Here is a 21576-nt window from a genome sequence, read left to right on the forward strand (position 1 = left end):
AGAAAAAAAAATAACACCTTGAAATACTACTGATAAGATTTCAAAGGTAACATTGTATCTAGCACTGAGAGAAGAAACCACACATTGTCACTGTTTAAAAAAACCTTTTCTCCTTTTTACTTTGGAGTAGCTGACACTGCAACCCAATGAAAAACATGAACAGGGAGAACATTTTGCGCTAAACACAAGATTCCTGCAAATCAGAACCACACAAAAAGTTTGTGTCAGTAGATGCCTTTTTCTATTGGGACTTCTTATTGGGACATTCAGATTTTGGCTGGGCATGGACTTCTACAAAAGAAAACATAGGCACTCAGACCAAAAGGCAAAGGTACTCTCCAGTGTTCTCATCTGGTACCAGGACCTGTAATAAAAAAAATGCCAACAATGATGCATAGAAAGTTCCCGGTTAAGAAACTGAATACCTGTATACACACACACACACGCTCCTACATAGAGCTAGTAATTTTTTTGTGGTTGATATACCAAATTACTTGTCTCCCAGCAAACCAAAAGTAAAGGAATAAAAATTTATAAGCAACTAAGGAAGGTGTACGCAGTTCCTTTCATGGTGCATAACAATGAACCAAACAGCTCTTCAGCATCAATGAATGGTAAGAATTACAGAAAAAGGTGTAGCAAGGAACCCCTCCTCTGGAGGATGCAAGAAAGCTACTGATGTTAAAGCGTAACAGGAGATACTGGTCTGAAAAGATTACAGAATATAGAATAATCCTTGCTGGGCAAGATCAAAAATCCTAGGCGGCACATAGAGAATATGTAGGTGCATGAAGGGAGAAAGAAATAAACACGTCCCTAATGGATGATATAAATTCAGCCTATAGAAGAGTACTCACTTCAGGCAGCAACATGCCACTTCATTGGTCATACCTCTTACACTGCTCCCATTCAATTCAACTTTATATCTTATTTCTCAAACTACTCTTTTAAAATTCTGCTGTCTTTTTGTAAGCTTAGCTTTGTGTGCTTTAAAACGTTAATGTAACAGAAGCAGCATTATTATGAGAAGCAGCATTATTATGACAGCCTGTTACTTCCACCCCTCAGTCTCTTACAGAGCAGGGAGAAACCTCCTTACTGCATGGCTACTGTCATCACATGTGCATTAAAGCTCTGTCTTGCCAGCAAACACACTTCATTAGATTTCTAAAAGCCTGACTTGAACTGAAGCTTAGCATTAAAACCCAGAAGAGCCCGTAACAGACAAAAGTTTATCCAGCCCTGTATGCTGTCTCCTAAAGGGGCAAACAGCAGATACTTCAGGAAAGTTAAGAACTGGGAAAACAGATCAACAGACATGTCAAGACCTGCTGGATAGACCTTGTTCTTTAGGAAATTTGGGTGGATTGTTCTGTCGTGAATTTGACTGTTTTCATATCTATACTTTTGGCATACACATCCTATGACAGTTTAATCACATATTGCATACAAAAAGTTATTTTAAGGCCTCTCCACATGCTTTCTTTGTTGACTCCTCCTGCACTTTCCTAATTCTCCAGTGTCTTGGCTGCAATGGCCTAATCAAAAACTGCACACAACGGTGCACTATGTTTAAAGGCATCTTTATTTTGGACTCTCATTCTGAATATCCTATTCATTGTATCAAGTACCACTGAGCACTGTGTTAATGTATTCTTAAGAGACACCCACACCATCTCCTACACTGTTTTTTGACTCTTAAGACTAAATTCAGCACCCAGTATTGCACATTTTAATTTCTTCTGCCATTTTATCACACCCTACAAATGCCTTTGTAATTTTTTCCTGACTGCAGACTTCACCCACTCATAACTCAGTCACTTTTCCAGATTTCTTAAGAATAATTAAGATCTGAACAGAGAACTCACTCTCTTGGTGACCTATGTTCATCATAAAACAAAAAAGTTCCTTCAGTTTTAGCTCTTCTTTCCTAACCATTAACAAGTCATAAATTCATAACAGGACCTTCCTTTTTATTCTGACAGCCCAATTTGTTTATAAGTATTCAATAAGAAACCCTTCCAGAATTTTTCAAAATTCAAGTTCAGGTACAGTATTATCACTTAGATTACCTTTATTCAGGCACTCAACACAGTCTTTGAAATGTATACTGTATGACAAGTCTAAGTAACGTATAGTCATATCACAGTTTGCTGTCTTACGCATTACTAATTTTAGTACAACAGACATAAAAGAAGCTTGGTTGTGTATGCATGTATGCCTGTAAGAATACATAATCAGACACTTCACAACTGGAACTGGTGAAAGTATTCTAATACCCAAGAAATATCTTCATTCACTGCCTTACCTGACTTTTTTGTAGATTAGCTTCTTCCAGGAGCTGTATGCAATCTTGGACTTTTGCGACAGCATCATATTTCTCCCTTTCTAGATTAGCGTACTTTGTCTGAAGCTCTCCAATTTGTTTCTCCAGGGCTGTTCTTTCTGTTCTCAGCTGTTCAGCATCCTGGACAGTAACACGTAACCTACAAGACAGTAATAATTTTACTCATTTAACAATAAAGCGCTTCATTAAGACACTAATTCTTTCAAAATAAACTACTAGGAAGTACTTTTGAATAAGTCGCCAAAACTGCATTCCTGGTTTTATGCTTGGTTTTGGACAGAGTCTTTGAGTTTAATATTCATCAAGTCCTAGAAAGAAACAGAATTAAAGGAGTTAACTCAGATGTCTAATCTCAAAAGATCCTTAGAAGAATGTTGCTATCCTGGGATACATCACTGAAAATGTTCTATATTAAAACAGAATAGAACAGCCCCAGAAGGAATAAAGTTCTCCTCTGTGGAGGAAATGGAATAATTGGATGTGGGCAATGAAGTTGCAGCTATACCATTAGAACAAGAAAACCACTGGTAATTTTACGACACCTCAGAAATTCTTATTGTTTAATTATGATTGTCAGTATTGGCAGGCACAAAGAAGGGCAACACAGTCTCAGAGGCATCCTCAAACCAATCTCAGAAAGTTCCACAAGTGCTGGTGGTTCAATAAAGTGCACAGTTCTAAATATCCATGGTGAGCAATTTGGCAAGACTTGTGCTGTGTTTTCAAGTAGCCATGCTTTTTTACTTTCTAACATGTTTGTAATAAAACATACAAAGATAACCACTCTATTTTTGTAGAACCAAAGCACAACTTTTGTAGAACCAAAAACCTACAGAAAATAATAAACCTAGCTAATTTTGTAAGACATTCTAAAATAAACTTAAGAGCCTCCAACAATGCTTAGGCCAGGGAAATTCATTAAGTAGAGGCAGCCACACAAATCTGTGCAACTCCTCGAGGTAGTACTTGACCACATAGTCACAAGGTTGGTTCCCTAGTAATTATTTGGTTTCTAGAGTTATTGAAGAGTCTGCTAATCACGCTCACTAGGCTGTGACCAAGAAGGGAAGATGAACAGTCACACAATTATTTCAATAACAAATTTACGAATTCTTCTTAGCTATCAAGTCCTTTGACTAATATTAATAATTCAACAACTGTTCGTGATACTTGAATCAAAATCACTGTGCCCAGCTAAGTGTGATATCCTTGGAAAGTGAAAGGGGAAAAAAAACCCCAACATAAAAGAATCCAATTGGGTCTTCGATCTTCCAGTAGACAGTGCTGGAATTAAAGTTCTATTTCTTAGCAGGTATTCAAACTACTTTTGTAACTAGCATTTATTGTCAATAAGTGTGCTTTAACAGTTTTATTAAATAATCTTTTTTTGTATAAAGATTGCTGAAACCAAATCTTATTTAACACGGAAAGAAAAATCTTTATTCACCTCAAAATCAACTAGTTTACATAAACATTTTCAAATTTCAGTGTCAGTGTCTTTCTTTAGAACTCCACTTAAAGCTAATGAGTCGAGTAACTAGAATTTATCCACTAGCGTGAAAAATATATACCTCATTTTTTCTCCATTACAGTCAATAAAGTGGTCTGTTTTATCATTTTAAATACACTGAAATCAGAAGCTATTCTGAAAGGTTGCAGAATAGAACAACTAAGATAGAAAGCAGCCAAGCATGAGATATCTCTATTTTAGAAAACAGAACTGTTCAGAAACATAAAACCAGAGGCTGAAAAAAAGGTCATATTTCATCTCACTTGCACGTATCCTGTTACTAACACCCAATGAACCATCTTTACCTTGTTTCCAATTGTTTTATACTAGACTGCATTTGCTGCAAGCATTTGTCAGATGCTGTTTCTCTTTGCTGTGCAGATATGACGTCTTCTTCCTAGAAAGAATATATGCATTATCCAGACACCATCTGAGCTTCCCTGAACAAAATTAAGATATACTAACATAAAACAAGTTAGAGAGCAACTTGCAACTAATTTAACGCCAGCATTCAGATAACTGACTAGCCATTCAATTGCAATAGAAAATTATTCCTTTCTCTCGAATACCTTTCTCTCCAATTGGCCTTGAAGCTTCTCTGTCAATCTGGTCATTTCATCAACCTTAGCATTTGCTGACCGCCCATGTATTTTGGCTTGCCTGTATAAAGAAAACAGTCTATGAATTACATCTAAATTGTTACAGGGGAAAAAAAAAATTACTCCACTACAACTTTGTTGAAATACCTGGGAAGGGCAGTCAGATTTCATAATACTGTTCCTACAGGGCAGAAAAGGTTTCCCACCATTTCTTATTCTCCTTCTTACTATGTGGCAGTGAGAGAGGAATACCAAATTCATTAAACAATTGTCCTGTGGAAATCACTTCCTAAAGATGGCTTAACAAGACAGTGTACATGTTGACTAAATATTTGGGAGGACTAGGCAACCAAAAACTTTAAGTCATTCTATAACTTAAATATTATTGGCCACAGATACTTAATAGAGAAATCTTTTCTAGAATTAGATTTCACTTTGTAAAGCAATGTGACCAGGAATTTAAAAAAAATCATTAACTACTTCTGAAGAATCTAACTGTTGTGCTTTGTAATCTGAAGAGGTTTGACAAGCTGAAACAGAAAAGGAAAAAAAACCCTAAGGACTAGTTAATGAATCAGACTTCCGCCTCAGTAGAAAAGCTTATTGAAATGATCAACCCTCCTACTCCTCTGACTTGGGAACTGAAAGACATAGAGTCCTTCACCGGGGGTGTAACCCAATTATTCAGGCTGCACATTAGGCTAAATTTAAAGACCAACGACTGAATGTATGATCAAGTTAAAAAAGAGCAAACGTATTAGATATGGTAATGCAAACTGGAGCACTAATAGTTATGAAAGAAGCTAGAAAATATTTAATGCTGTTAATAATCAAATTTGAGCAAAAAATCCTTATAGAAATAATAATTTTAATTTAATGGCATAAAAGACAAGAGCGTATTATACCTAAGAAAATCTAAAGTAAAATATACCTAATCCCAGAAATTCTACAGCAATTCATTAATTTCAGCTTAATTAAACAAAAAAGCTAATTTTGTTATAATTTCTTTAAAAAGTAAAAACAAAGATAAAAATGTTATTCCCAGACACATGTGCCTCATTGCAGGTCCAAACTTTGACCTTACTCCATCTGAATGATGTGCTTTTCTCCTATAGAAAGTACTGTCAAGTTTATGAGGACATTAAGTTGCTTCCCCAAAAATATTTAAAATGTGTTGTAAATGAAAACAAAACAAAAACTCAAAACCCAGCGTAAGCAGGGAAAAATAACAAAAATATAAAGAAGTCATAAAACTCAGAACTGCTTAAGTACTAAAAATGCATTTTCATGTCCAAATTCAGATTCAGATCAAATTCAGGTGTGTGTTTAGGAAGCAAGAAACTGATTCTAAAGATGCAGCTTTTATTCTTTACTGTGCAGTATGTCTTTAACATAATCTCGACAAGTTATCTCTGTTTAAAAGTTTTAAGATTCTGAAATGCAGATACCTGCCCTAGCAATGCCAACAAAGCTACAAAACACTAAAGCACTAATAAACGTTTTAATAAAAATTCTAGCATATAAATAACTGAAACCTGTTCAGACCTCAATTCTCTACAGAAATACATCAAATACTGCATTGTCTCTATGCATAGCAGATTATGATCCTTTAATAGCTAGCGTAACAGTACACAAATAGTGTTTAAATAGTACAATGTAACTGTACATTTTATATTCAGTTTATGTAAACACTGATGAGAAGCAATGACTCAGTTCTCAAACACTTCTCAGGCAGTTTTTGCCCAAATTTCAGGTTGGTTTTTTTTTGGGATAATGTCAGCTTCTGATCCGAAGAACAAAAGCTAATATCACCCTGAAAATAACTTCCAGGAGAACTCTTAATTGTGTTCTCTTTTTCCCAGATTACTCGCCCAAACTTAATCTGGCAGTCTGCCTTTATGCATGCATACTGGAGATACAGGATGACAATGCATCAGGAGCATGTTTAAAATGTTTTATGGCTACTTGTGTTAGATTGTATACTTTGCTATATATTTATCTGAAAACACCTAAAAATTATCGACATACATTTATAAGCTTAGTAACAGCAAAACCTCAAAACTACACTCAATCTAGGCCATAGAAACGTAAATCCTCTTATACACAAGTTGGTTTTTTTTCTTAAAATCTACTTTTGCTTTTCCAGACTTGTTACTCTATCACCATAAATCAGTGTAAATCTATTAAAAACATCCAAAAGGATTAGAATTGTCTGCAATATATACTATATAATCCAGGCAAACTACATCTATGTAACCTCACGTTACAGAAACAACTGGTGAAAATATTCCAGACTTCTTTGGGAATCACTGCAGCGCTTACTTTAGAACTCTATAGAGCTGTTGTCATTAGCTGTGCGAGTATAATAGTGCTGGTTTTAGGGTTGCAAGAACTTTTAGCTTATCTCAGAGGAACGTGAGGGTAATCAGTGCCTGCAACTAGATATGCAGAATTCCTCCATGAGTCTCCTTGCCCAAAAATAAGAATGCTATAGGGAGAGTAACAACAGCAAAGGTTGCTCATGATCACCACCAGTCAGACTAAATAGTTAAAAAGACACTGCTGAGATGATGAGAGCTTGAAAATAAACATGAAAACTTGTGATTGCGGCTGACAGACCTTAGAGTGACAGCCCAGCCGTGGAGCTGTGTTTGACCCTGTCAGGAGTCACTCCATGGGCATTGCCACCTCTTCCCAACCCTGAGAGCAACTGCCCCACCAGACCCCAGGACCAACCTATCAGGTGTGCCTATGGGAACTCCTGGGGGGCTTTCTCAGCAGGGCACAACCAGCAGACTTCAGAAAGCAGCACAAGTACACATAAAGCTGGAGCACCCCCACCTCCAGCCAGATGGGTGTGCAGATGGGGGAACACATACTTCCCAAAAAGGGAGTATCTGTGCACGTGCTTTTAATCCACGCTTCCTGTGAGAGAGGGAATGTACCTATGTAAGAGCAAGCAAGAAAGTGTGTGAGATCAGCACTTCATGGAGTCAACTGCAGAAGGCTGTTTATAGATTTATTTGTTTGTTTATTAATATGTTGCACATGCCTAGTATCATGGTTTACCCGTTACATTATTAATATTGACCATTGATGTACAGGCCACTGATAGTCCATTATTGACTAATGGTATACAATTAACTGCTTTGATTGACTTAAGCCACGTGGGTTGAGCAGTCTTGCCCAGCCAGAACATATTAAATCAGAAATTTAGGAAGATGCTACTCCATCCCGGTAAATACTTACATGAAAGTCTAAATTCACTCACAATTTGACTATTTATAAAACAGCAACTAATCAAAAAATATGCATATAAGTTTGGGCATGTGTGGGTAAAAGTTCAGAGCAAGATGATCCACTAGCTTTCAGTCAGTCCCAGACACTTCCACCTTTTAACATACATTCTGTCTGAAGCACTATTTAAAGCAGAAAACATGCACTTCCCTTCTACCATCCACGCTCATTTGCACAGTCAGTTATACAGATCCTGGTGTGTATACGTGACTATGAACCAAAGAGTTTGACCATTTTGGTTGTCATGACATACTCTAAATTATTTGATCAAAGCAGTACCATTAAAGAATTTCATGCCGTTCCAAGGATCAAGCCTAAAAAGGAGTTTTCTTTTAAAAAACGAAATAAAAGATAAGACCAAAGGAAATCATGACACCTGTAATTTTGACAAAAACACTCAACTGGCTGCTCAACCACAACCTGAATGGTTTTAAGTTTGTTTCTTTTGGGTTTTTGTCTGTTTGCTTTTTTTAAAATCAAAACCACTGAAAGTGTTAGAAATGCAGTAATAAACTGAATGTTGGTACCATTTATTGAAAGTCTAAAATAAGTTCAGTTAATGCTAATTGTTTTCACACCCACTTATTACATGAGTCAATGCAAGCATGTCAATGCAAGACCAAAGATTTATAGATGAATGAAATACCAAATACTAATACCCTCTGCATGGAAAGAAATTCAAAAAAAAGTAGGGATATGAAAATGTTGTTCTTTCCCTTTTAAGAATTAAGCAGTAAGCATCCACAAACACATTGCAAGTGATGACTGAGTTTGGAAATACTTTATTTTAGCGAATACCCCAAATATCACCTTGATCTTTGACTGCTTGTCATGTTTTCCTTCTCCAAAACACACTATTTTTGAAAACAGTTTTTCCATGGAAAAATCTTGGCTAATAAGAAATGAGAGGTGCTAACAAGTCCCCCTCAATACACATCTTCCGTGATTGATGTAACTTTGCATTTGTAAGGAGGTTCTGGCTCTAAATAGGAAATATGCTACCCCAACACTAATGATGCATGCATTTGTAACAAACTTAAGAGGCATTAACTGAAGCCATTTTAACTATTACTATCAAGTCAGTCTGCAGTACAAACAAGGCCCATAATACACCAGCAGGTTAGAAAATACTGTAAGATATTTAATAATTTTTTTAAATTGCATAGTTTATACCTCAGTTGTTTTCGTAGTTGCTCGAGTTCCACATTCTGTTCTGTTAGAGTTTTCAGAAACTGTTGATTGCTCTGCAAAATAAGGTGATATTGGTAACGTGTCCCTTATCATATTAAAAATGTTATACATTCAGAATTGTTATAGGGCATTACTACAGAATATAATACCATAAAAATTGCCAATAAGGTATATTTAGCATTGTGTCTGGTCTCCAAATGCCAAGGTTTAGGTAGAATATTTTAGAAAGGCAAATGCAGAGTGATGTTACCTAATTCTCCCCTTCTTTCACCGTATTTTGGTAGTGTAAGCACTTAAGAACTTCCCAAGATGAGGATTGTCACAGCTCAGACCTACCATCTGCATTCCCATCTACCTTAGGTGTCTAGAATGCCTCGTCACAGTGAGTATCACAGTAGGGCACATATTGCTGGAAAGAATTCCTTTGTTTTAGAGACAAGACACAATAAGCAATTGCTGCTCCTTCATTTTTTCCATGCCAGCCATAATGCTGGAGGTGTCATTATCCTTCAACTGTCTTCTCATTTGACAATCATTCCATATTTTTGTTACCCTACTTGTCTTTTGTTACCTTACGAGCCTTTTCTAGATCTTACTTACACCTTACATTGAGATATTAGAGATGACCACAACTGCAGTCAGCATTCAGGATGCTACTGTACTGTGGACTTCATCACAATATATTCCTTTTCCCTCTCTCCTAGTAATTGCTAACATTCTTCTTGCTTTTTTGACTGTTGCTAAGAATTGTTTTCAGACACTTCCTACTTCTAAAATACCTATTGTCAGTGGTTACAGCTAATTTCAAGACCACCACAGAGTATTCAAAGTGAAAGCTCCCTCTTGCCCACACACATTATTTTGCTTTTATTAATGCCAATGAAATGTCAGATAAAATTCATTCACATACTCAACATCATGAGATCTTTCTGCAAATTCCTGCAGTTTATTTCAGTTTTCACTACCCTAAATAGTTTAACATCAGTAGTGAACACTGTTGCCTCAATACTGGATCTCACTTCTAGAACTTTTATAAATATGTTGAACAACTCTAACCTGAGCACATCCAGGAAACACAGCTGTTTTACCACAACTAAAAAAACCCTAATTACTCTGTCTCTTGACTTCCTATTTTTCGGTTTGTTAGTTCAAGAAAGGGCATGCTTCTGTATCCCATGACATCTTTATGCCTTTGGCAACAGACCTTGCCAAATGTTTTATGGATACGTGAACAAATGGATTACCTTTCTCTCATCTGTTTCATCTCTTTCAAAGAGTTCATATATTTCACTCTCTCCTCTCCACATCATCTGTTTCCAATTTTATGATTTTAAGCATTCACCAATTCTGTTTTTTTGAGGTACCTACTACTGATTTGCTTGTAACAGTAGATCAATGAGTCTGTAACTTCCAAATCCTCAGCAAAACTGCTTTAAAAGTTCATCATTGTATTTGCTTGAGATTGTTTCCAGACAGCAATGCCCCAGTAACTCTAAAGTATCTATCTTTAGAGAACAGTTAATTTTGAGACCATTACTGACTACATAAGGCAAAAGTTCCGCTCTGAGTGCAGTATTTTGCTTTTATTAATACTAATGGAATAGGTTGCAAACAGGACAACTGCTTGCAAGATGCAATTCTGTAGTAATCTGCAATATACTATTCAACATTGGTAAGGGCTCAACTGAAGTATTGTACTGTTTCCAGCATCACAGTTCAAGAATGATGGCACAATTGGAAAGAATTTAAGGGTGAGCAAGAAGAATGGTAAGACATCTTTAAAACACCGTCAAAGAACATGTAAAGACTTAACTTGCTTTGAACAGAATAGAAAAAGCAGTGAAAGGAAAAAGATGGCAATATAAAAGTTTTCAATAACAGAGGCACTGTGATAAATAATGCAGTAATCATTCCTTCATATTTACAATACCTCACACCAAAAAAAGAGGTTCATATTTTAACATGAGGTCAGATGTGAGGAAAAGAGGTTCCAGTGATAAAGATAGAAGAGAGTAGACTACATAGAGTAGATTAGGAGTCTTTCTGCACTGTCAGTATCCAAGATAAACATTAATCAAAAATCACGCAGGGATCACATCTTTCAGAGAAGAATCTGCTCAACCAGAAACTTCACCAAGTCATTTACCTCAATTTTTCCCTGATATTAAAATTGTTTGTCAGTCTTGGAAGTCCTAGGCTAAAGATTAGAGTAAGAAGTCTCACAGTCGAAGGATATGGATGAAGCACTAGCAGATGATTAGAGCTCCGAACAATCCCTGAAAGGGTCAATGACAAAGACACTAAAGCCAGCAGTGGAACTGATATGAACTGACAAACTTGTTGCAGAGCTGGCCTATATAAGAGGCCATCACTTAAATAAATTTTTCCTTTGTGAAGCTGGTTTTGAACATGTGACTTAAGCACACTCACCACATACTAAAATTCTGAGGGTAAGCTTACCACTGACTTCATGAAGAAAGCACTCACATAATATTAAGAGCTAACCTCTCAAACACCCTGACTCGGTGTTTAGATTCAGGAAAAAGGCCATTACTACTTGATTTTTGACTGGTCCCAAGAAAAGTTTGCAAATGGCACAATTTCCCTTGCAACCAGGTATGTATGAAGGACTTTTTTCTTTTATGCTTTGAGGTTCTAGTAGGGGAAGAAAAAAAAAATTACTAGGTCACTGGTCAGAAGGTTTTACTTACGAACTCTATTTTCTCATTGGCTATATGCAGTTGCTGAGTTAACTGTTGAAAGCCAGTCAGTTGATCCTAAAAAGAGAATTCAGAGCTTCTTATAATCATTATCATCATAAAGAGTGTATAATTTAGAGATTTTCATAGTCAACTGAAAACATTTGTAAAAAAAATTTATACATGTTGCAGGAAATTCAATATGCCTTTGTAGATTTTATTTAGACTGTTTTTAGCTGTTGACCTCATAATCTTGAAAATTACATTTACTACTGAAAAATGTATCTGAATTTCACTCAGATACAAACTGCCTCCTTCCAAAACTCATACACACTTATGATCAAAGTATGAAAGCATACATGAGCAGTGCCTTTAAAGAGCCACACAAACTATGGTGCTACTATAAGTGTTTTTGCTAAGCACAGTAGTAGAAATGTACCCCTAATTAAAAAATGCCTGTACAGACACCTTTATTGTGCTCTTTGCCATGTAGCATGTCTTGCGTCCATATAAAAAATTGTTCAGTTAAACTCTTGAGTCCCTGAACGTGAACTCTGTCGTCCTAGGAAAACTAGCATAACACAGAAAAATCATCTGCAGCATGCTGCGTCCTCAGAGCGGAGAGAGGACTCAAGTCCCTGAGCTGGAATATCTACTAATTGTGCTGTGTTTTTCTAACAGTTTCAAGGCCCAGTATATGCCAGAAATCTATTTCAACAACTCCTTCATTTACTATGTGAAACCTTCAATACAATATTCTCTCTCATCTTGGCTTTCTGACAATTCTAACCTTAGTTAGTCTTGGCTATTTTCTCCTCCTGCTTTAGGAAAAGCTAAAAAAAAAGCTTCTTTAACTGAAAAGGTATTTTCTGTAGGTGACCAGTAGCACTTAAGAATAAAAGGCAGCTCAACCTCTTTCTTGTTACAATGGCATTAAAATCCAACAAGAATTTAGTTAGCAATGAAAAGCTGAATCTGACAGCCCCAAACCCTCCAACAGCTACCAATGATTCTGTATGCTCTACTACATGTATGTTACCAGTAACTGACAATGCAGCACAAGAAATAATCTAATAGCAGGAACAGGAGCAAAAAGTTGGAACTACAGGTAGGTAAGAGAGTCCTCATAACTATTTACTTGTAATAATTATGAAACTTGACAGAGCACAATACCTATACAGATATTTTTCCTGTTTCTGAGAAAAGAACATATGCTGAGGGGGACTTAATACTGAAAAAGAACAAAGATCAGTACAAAAAATTTCTGTTATATAGGTGAGCTGCAACTGTGCCCACAAGTCTAGTGTACTTGAAAATGCAAAGCAAATGTTAAAAATTTGTAGTATCTCTTTACAGACCGAGAAATATCTGTAATGAGGTACATACAGGCATGAGGTTTCTATTAGTTCTTCACACACTGAGCATTTTTATATAGCTTGTCAGAGCAAAACAGCTTCTTTTCTGAACTAAGATTTCCTAAAACACCTTCCCCAGAAAACAGCAGAAGAGAAATAGGTTGCTAAACACAAGCTAGCATTAGAAGAATACTGGTGAACTTGATTCTTCATCTGTCTACAGTCCTCTTTATTGAATGACAACAGGATGAAGACTACTCTGACTATCCCACTGTGACCTTACAGATGAAATTCAGGATGCAAACATACGAGAAAACACGAAAGACTTCCACCTTACAATTCAGAAATCTTTAGCAGCTTTTTCAGATGTTGAACTCTATTGAAAATTTTCAGCCATGCAATTCAAACATGTGACTATTCATACGCACATGCATATCTTGTGCACACATACATATATATACACCAAGACTCACTGCATTCCACAAGTTCTTGCTCATATATTTGAAACAAGGAAGTTTTCCCAATTGTAATGGTACACTTAGCTGATGAATCAGTGACCACATCTAACCACTCAACTTTACATGACTGTTACAGAAAATAATTAACGGCACTGGCAGAACCTCACCCCCTCTACTTCAGTTTGACTAAACACAAACCCAGAATCTCCACAGTATAGAAAGACATTGCAAAATTAACAAAAATGTAAATGAAAATTACTTTCTGCTTTTGCCTTTCAGCCATGTGAATCTGCGTTTCGGTCATGCGTTCCTGGTACTGCTGCTGGAGTCGATCGTGCTCCTGTAATAGAGTCTGCCAGAGCTCTATTGCTTGTTCTTTTTCCTAAGTTACGAAACAATGGTTTGTATAAAATATTCTATTATAGCACATTTGCCTTTATCTATCATTCTCTAAAAAGAGAAGTCTTTAACTTATATTTTGAAGAAATGCTATTTTCTGTACTTTTCTCTGCACGCACTACAACTACACAGACAAAATACCAAATTCAGATGCCGAAAAACAGATGCTTACAAGTTCAAATTCCACCTACAAGTAAGCTGCAAGTCTCCCAGATTTGTTTTATAGCTCAAACTGTTACAGGTATTTACTGTAAGTCTATAGCATATATAATATTCAAATACCAAAATTCAGCTGTCCATTTAACTTCAACTTAAACCATATGCAACAGGATTGCCACATCATTGTAATAAGCTAAAAAACTTTCGCTTATCTTTTCAGATTTAAATATTATCTTCTATATCCCACATATACTTGCCCCCTCGTATCACATTATAATCTTTCTGACTAAAATGACAAGCTACTACAAAAACTTGAATTGAACAAAATATTTCATTAATTTCCTGGTCAGGAATTCAATATAAAAATCAAGTCAATTAGTTAAAATTACAGGCTCAAATTAATATTACAAATTTCTTACATGAATCTAGGAAAGAAGTTATTTCAAGTCTTTAAGCTCAAAGTGTAAGTACTTATTTCTTCAGCTACAGAAAGTCAAGAGGACCTCAAACAGTCTCAAGATTCTGAACCAAGCAATAAAACAGCTTCCCCCTAGTCTGCCAAGGCACAAGAAGAGAAATAAGACAGTACAAATGTTTCATCTCACACACTTGATTGATCAGTTGTAGTTGTTCTTGAAGGTTTCTCACTATGCCTTCATCTGCAGGAATATCAGTTCCCAGAGGCATGAAAGGAAGAGCCTCCAGTTGCTTCTCAAGAGCCTCTTTCAACTCTGCATGCAGCCTGAAATTCAAAGTAGTAAGTTCAGCAAAGTTTTTCTTTAACAGGGATTTTTCTTTAAAAACTGAAGTATACTGTATTTTCAATCTGTACATATTACTTACTTCTAAGTCATATTTAAATCTATTACGTTCTACAAACACAACAGACAGTTTCAAAGAGTTTAATATCTAGTTCTTTTAGAAATGTGGTTAAACCTCCTGGTGCTGTAATCTATATTAAGCACTTAAAGACTCTAACATTAAACTCCTGAGTATGAAATCTTCAACTATTAAGTAGATTCAACAGATTTCGAGGTCCTAGTAAAAAGCTTTTTAAGGTTTAGAAATTAAGAAAAACAGCAGTACTAACAGGGCAGTGCAATTATTTACCTTTCATTTTCCTTGGTAACTTGTTCAAAGTTTAGTCTCATCTCACTCATTTGTGTCTAACAGAAAAACATGCAAGAGTAAGCACTCATTTCAGTGACAAACTTTGGTAATTCTTTCATCTTTTAATTCTGACTGATACTGTAAAAGATGGACACTAATTCAGCATAATACAGTACATGAAAGTAATTTTCTTTTTCAAGGAAAGTCACGGGATGCCACTTAAATTTAACAGCTGCGAAATCCTGGTATAGTCAAGCATTCAGAAGTTACTATGAGCATTAAACCTTTTAGAATTCTTATACCTCTTACAGATTGATTCTTAATTAATTCAAGTTATTTTAGGGATATATTGGACAACCCTCATCTTTTATGCAGTAAGCACTTGAGAAAAGAGTTTAGGAATTAACTAAGGAGAAACTGTAGCTACATGAATCAAATGGACTGTTGCACTATTTAGTTAACAAAACAAAACCATAGTGCTTCTATTGCCTTCTGAAGTCAGCCAAACTTGAAGACTGCATTTACAGAATCTTAATTTGTTTGATCTGTCCATCATAAAGTGCATTAAAACAAAACCAGAGTATAACTTCTGCATGTAGATCACAAGTAAAAACTGCTTTCTGTATGGCACAGGTTTTAATTATTAAATATATCACTTTGCTTTTCGGTGATCATATAAAGCATTAAAAAGGTTCATTTGTCTCTGGTTGAAAGGAGGACAGTCCCCCTCCACCTCAGCCTCCGTAACATTAAACATTTAAAGGATTATTTGAATCTGAAGAATTATTAAGAATGAAGAAGGCTGGGTGTATCCACACTTGCAGGACTGAGCTGGACTGCATGACCAAGATCAGACCTGTAAGGCAGGGGTGAAACAGCTGCCTCATCTGAATGTCACCTAGGAAAACACCTGCAACCATATTAGAACACTTAGAGAAATAAACCACGTTTCATTTCAAAACACTACTTTTCCAAACACACAGTAATCTCTGCAAATTAGACAATCTCCCAGTCTTTTCAGAGAAAGCTCTCCGTTCATCCATTTGAGGCAGACTGCAGTCCAGCAAGTTTATGAAGCATGGCACAGGCATACTTTCCTTTATTGACAAAAACTAACGGCCTAGATATTAATACTATAAAATACTAAGAATACACAGTCTGAAATGTTAGGAACATCCATACCTGATAAAGCTGCAGCTGTTCTCTCATTTCTTCCAAGTGTTTATCATACTCTGTGATTAGAGTTGACAAGCTAAAAAGTTGAAAAACATGCTTAGAATAAATTTTGTAAGTGCTGAAGCATTGTTCTGATAATTCACTAGTTTCACAGAATTCTTGATTTTAGAGAACAGGAAATAGTCACTTTATTTCCAAGCTTGACATTCACCAGAATCAAATGAACAAATTTAATTACTACTTTTAAAGTATGATCATTCAGAGATTTCCTTTATAACAGAACTAGAACATGGGACATTATAAATGAGCATTAATACAACGTCAATATTTCATCCATAGAATACCAAACGATTAAAGACTAGACTTGGTTACTGCTTTCACATACAACAGTAAAACGGCCTACAAGACAATGTAAAATAATGTAGTTCTACTTATATACTTTTTCCTTCCCAATATTTTTGTAATTGATCATAATTCTGTGAAAATTCTGTACAGGTCTGGAGTGATAATGCCTTAAAAGCTAACAAGAAAGGATAGGATATTTTTATAAGAGAAAGGGAATGACAATGATTACTGAACACTTTACTAACAGGCAACTGTTAGTTGAAGATTGTCAAACAGTTTATATTTTTAAAAACCTCCACCTGACCTCAACAGACAGCAGTTACCTGTGTTACCTAGATCAGTACAATCTTAACTGCACTTTTGTTCATTACCCTAAAATTTAGACTATACAATGCCTTTATTCATCTCTTCTCCTTTTATTTTACAGATTGTGCAAGAAAAGTCATACATTTGATTTACCGAATAAACAGAATAGTATCTAAAACCAACTGCTACAGAACACTTTTGTAGACCTCCACTCACAAGTCCTCAGAGCTGTGAACACATGTACGCAAGACCAGGTTCACCTGGACATTTACACTTTCAAAAGCACATGACAAATTCTTTTGAATACTTCGTACTATTCCCACTTATCATTTGGAATCAGTTACCTTTGGTCCATCATCCTGGATCCTGATACACCATCACCACCAGGGAGATTTTTCTGTAATGGTACACTTTTACACATTAGTACTTGCACATGGCTGCATGCAGTTTTAAATCTTTATATGCAACCCAGAGCTGTTGTTCTGCCTGTACTGTAATCATACACAATATCCCACGTGATCACTTCCAGGTTTAGGTTCATAAATACTTGAGTGCTGGCCCAATTTGAAAAAATTGTGATTTATTTTAACTGGAGATGCTCTGACACAAAGCATAATTGCATCTGAGGGGGAATCATCTCAATCTTAAAAGAACAGTCACAAGTTTGTGTAAGTGCCAAGTTCATTTCCATGCATCTCAGCATCAGGAAAGTGCTCATGACCTAGCTTCTGCACAGACTTTCACATAGGCTTATGGTAGCTAGCACAAAAAGTTCTCTTCACATGAGACCAACCTCTTAGAAAAGCGAAGTCTGTAAAAGTGTAGAAGTCTACTACAGTAGAAAACAAGTATTCTTTCAGGGATCTATTCTTCTGCATAAGATAAACTTTAGAAAATGTACCAAAAATACCAGTTTTATTCTGCTGATGATTGGAAAAACAACATGCCACTCTAGACAGACCCAAAACAAGGCCAGGCCACATTGAAGTGGGCTGTGCTCTACGTCTGCAAAGATGTTTGTCTCAAAACCTCATCACAAAAATTCTTACTACTTCCATCCCTGAGCTGACATACCTGCTCAGCAGTAGCTCTCAAAATCTCATCTGTTTCATACCGTCCAAGTGACACATTTAGCCTCTGATCTGAAAAGTACAAAGTTTGAGAATCATAGCTATAACACAAGCCATTATCTACATAAACCTGACTGGCAGTTGGAAATATGTTTAACAGTGTGGTGCTTTGAAGGCACACAACGTGCTTCATATAATTCTTCCATTTAGCACAATTATTTAAATGAAAATAGAACTTGAAAAAGCCTACAAAGACTGTGTACTAATAATGAATTCAATTTCTTTCATATTCCTCCTGTTTTCTTTTACAGATTCAAAAAAATGAAGTTTCTGCCTAGAAAACCCACAAACACATACGTATCTTAACAATTCACAGGGAGGTCTAAGTGCAACAAATCACATTTTGTGTCCAATTCAATTAGCTGGATGTTTGACAATTAACCTGTTGTTGAGAACTCAACCCTGCAGTTCTCAATCAGCATTAAACAAACTTAAGTCAAGAGTTTCACTGATAAATGGATGCGAGTACATCCAGAAGAAACCCAAACAAGAACGAAGACATGCAGTCTGTCTGTATCTGCTTTTTCTGAAAGAAGCAAAGCATAACGAGCAATGAGACTTCACACTGTTGAGCTGGGAACATCAACTAATACATCACTCTTCCCTATTCGTCTAACTTTGGCTACTGGGATTTCAGAAAATACTTGTATTACAAATGAAACCAGCAGAAGGCTGGAAAGGAGAACTAACAGCTCTTTCCACTTGATCACGGAGTGTTCTTTGATCTAACAAAAACATAGTACAGCCAGCCAGTCAAATGACATGATTGTCCCGCTGTATTCAGTGTTGGTGTGACCTGCTTGCAGTTCTGGGGCCCATAATTTAAGAACGATGTGAAGGTCCTTGAATGTGAAAAGGATGATGAGGGGCGACCTTACTGCTCTCCACAGCCTTCTGACAAGGGGAAGTGGAGAGGGAGCTGCTGATCTCTTCTCCCTGGGATCCAGTGACAGGATGCGTGGGGATGGTTCAAAGCTGGATTAGGGGAGGTTTAGACTGGACATTGGGAAGCATTTCTTATACTGAGAGGGTGGTCAAATTCTTGAACAGGCTTGCTAGAGAGGTGGTCAATGCCCCAAGCCTGTCAGTGTTTAAGAGACATTTGGGCAATGCCCTTAACAACTTGCTTTAACTTTTGGTTAGCCCTGAATTGGTCAGGCAGTTGGACTAGATGATTGCTGTAGGTCCCTTTTGACTGAAATACTCTGTTCTAAAAGAATCTGAGTAACACCTTTGCAACTGGAATGGGTAAAGAGGAAGAAAAAGGAAGTCAGGAAGGTAATGCACACATTTCAATTTAAAACAACTTCTCAGCCTATTTTTCTTGATACACATCCCATGGTTATTTTTCTGGTTCTAATCTTCTAAAGGAAGATACAGGAAAAAACCAGAGGGAACAGAAAGGAGGTAACAGTAAAACCACATCAAGGAACAGGAAGTGGAAAGTAGCCACCCTGACCAGCCAAAGCAGTCTTCAAACATGAGAGGCCATAGGTGCAAAAGAGGACAAACCTTAAACACCCCTTACAGAGGTACTGACCTTCAACAGTAAATCATACAATACATTCTGACAAAAGTTCTATGTATTTAGTAGCTTATCACAAAAATATGTAATGGAATGGATGAATTATTATTTGTAGGGTTGGCTGCTGATACTGCAAAAACCATTCAGGCAGAACTCAACTTATAACTGATCAGTGCCAGAGACTAGCATTTCATTCCGAGAACCTTCTTTACAGCTACATATTTAACACAACAAATACTTATTCTACAAAGCTAAATATAATAGTGCGTAGAGGATCTGGTTTTATGTGTATTGCACACATTCATCATTTTAGAACTTTGGTTTCACACTCACGAAACATGAGAAACAGCAATCCATATATCAGACAGAGCAGGCCTCAAATAACTTATGTCTCAGTTGGCATGCAAGCCAACTTCAAACTTGTCATTTGGCACTTTTCAAAGTATATGAAGTTTTTTAAAGAGAGAATTAAACTCCTTGACAGAAAAGGCAACTCTTACCACTTCACAGTAAATTTAGTATGAGCTCTATTTAGAGCCTAAATATTTACAAAATAAGAAGCTACACCCAGACAAATTAAATACATATGAAAAAGCAAAATATCAGCATTTGAAAATCCATGATTTGTTCAGATCACAGTATAATAAATACTCATGCAAAGCTTGCTAAAGACATGGGCTTTTGAGCCGGGATGACTCTGTTGGCTCAGACCTTTTCTGCTTTCTACTACTAACGTCCTTGAAATCAAGATCTGGTCTTTCACTTTTGGCCACCCAAAGCTGTCATACAAAGTTTAGTATCAATTGTAGTTTTGATTATTGAATGATGCACAGCCATAGCACTTTATGCACTGTGATCTTGTCCTACCTTCTGCCATGCTATCAAATTTTCCTGCAACTCTAATTAGTGATAGGGCCAGTAACATTATTCGGACAACACATCAATCCATTCCCTAGTTATAGAAGTATAAACTGTGCAGAAGCAATTTTTGCTGGTAAGTAATTCAAGCACACCCTGATTCAGTTATACTAAGCTTACACTATCAAAATTGTAACAAATAACACATAATCAAAAATACTGATTTTAGTCTGTAAAGCAAATTTTATGGGTAACTGGCAAGACAGCTTTTTTGCCTTTTAGATATAAGCCAGGCATAGGAAATGCAGTAGTTTCTTAACTAGAGAAAAGAGCCATTATCAGAAAAAAAATGCATGCGTGTTTGGCTGTTACCCTCATTAGCAGCTTTTAATTACAGCTAACCAGAAAACAGTTTTGATGCTATTCACTACAGCAAACACTGGAAGAGCTACAGAACAGAAACCTTTATTGCCACTACCACGGGCAAAAGGGTTTCTCTCCTCTGTAGAACCCGACCCGAGCTCCCGAGAGGCAGCGTCCAGGCCCCGGCTCCTCTGCTCCCCCCCTCAGAGCCCCGGGGCCGTGCCGGGAGCAGGCGGGCAGCCCACGAAGCCGACCGCTCGCGGAGACCTCACCTGGCTCTCCCCCTCTGCCGAGCTCAGTGGCCATATTTCCAGCGGAAAGCTTCACCGCCGCGGAGGGTGCTCCCCCCCAGGAAAGCCTGCAAACACCCGGGGAAAAGTCGGCTATTTCAGCCGCTCGCCTCCCCCGGTGCTCTCCGGCAGACAGGGCAGGCGAGAGCGGTTCAGGAGAAAGGCGACGGCTCCCCTCGCCCGCCGGCTCACCTTTCTCTGGCTCAGCGGCTGAGCGGGGCGGGGGCGGCAACCACAGCCCCCTCCCGAACCTGTCCCTTCCCCTCGGCCGGGCGCAGCGCCCCCGCCGCCGGAGAAGGAAGCGGCCCCGGCACTAACGGCACTCACGCGCCTCAACAACGGTTACCCCGCTTGGCACCGCCCCCCCACAACTGCCAGCGGCCGAGGCGGGGCCTGCCTGGCAGCGAGGGCCGGCGCGCGCCCGCCCACCTACCCGCTCCGCGCGCCGTGGGCGGCTCA

General features: G+C 37.4%; 1 protein-coding gene across 3 annotated transcripts in view; it reads right to left on the minus strand.

Annotated features, from left to right (window-relative positions):
• SCLT1 (sodium channel and clathrin linker 1) overlaps positions 1-21573 on the minus strand; it is a 45720-nt gene extending 24147 nt beyond the window's left edge. Inside the window, exons 1-13 of one of the 3 annotated variants that reach the window (XM_075420971.1) lie at positions 21551-21573; positions 21100-21185; positions 18026-18093; positions 17296-17348; positions 16307-16376; positions 15125-15180; positions 14624-14756; positions 13716-13838; positions 11656-11721; positions 8927-8997; positions 4427-4517; positions 4163-4254; positions 2309-2486 (exon numbers count right to left, since the gene is read on the minus strand). In XM_075420971.1, the coding sequence (XP_075277086.1) occupies positions 2309-2486; positions 4163-4254; positions 4427-4517; positions 8927-8997; positions 11656-11721; positions 13716-13838; positions 14624-14756; positions 15125-15180; positions 16307-16376; positions 17296-17348; positions 18026-18093; positions 21100-21133 (1035 nt within the window). In that variant the 5' untranslated portion in view covers positions 21134-21185; positions 21551-21573. Of the gene's footprint in view, positions 1-2308; positions 2487-4162; positions 4255-4426; positions 4518-8926; positions 8998-11655; positions 11722-13715; positions 13839-14623; positions 14757-15124; positions 15181-16306; positions 16379-17295; positions 17349-18025; positions 18094-21099; positions 21186-21309; positions 21376-21550 lie in introns of those variants that run through there. The other 2 variants (XM_075420970.1, XM_075420972.1) reach the window with 2 other exon arrangements.
• Positions 21574-21576: the final 3 nt, after the last annotated feature.

Source organism: Opisthocomus hoazin, chromosome 5 (genome assembly GCF_030867145.1).
Source record: "Opisthocomus hoazin isolate bOpiHoa1 chromosome 5, bOpiHoa1.hap1, whole genome shotgun sequence".
Lineage (NCBI taxonomy): Eukaryota > Metazoa > Chordata > Aves > Opisthocomiformes > Opisthocomidae > Opisthocomus > Opisthocomus hoazin.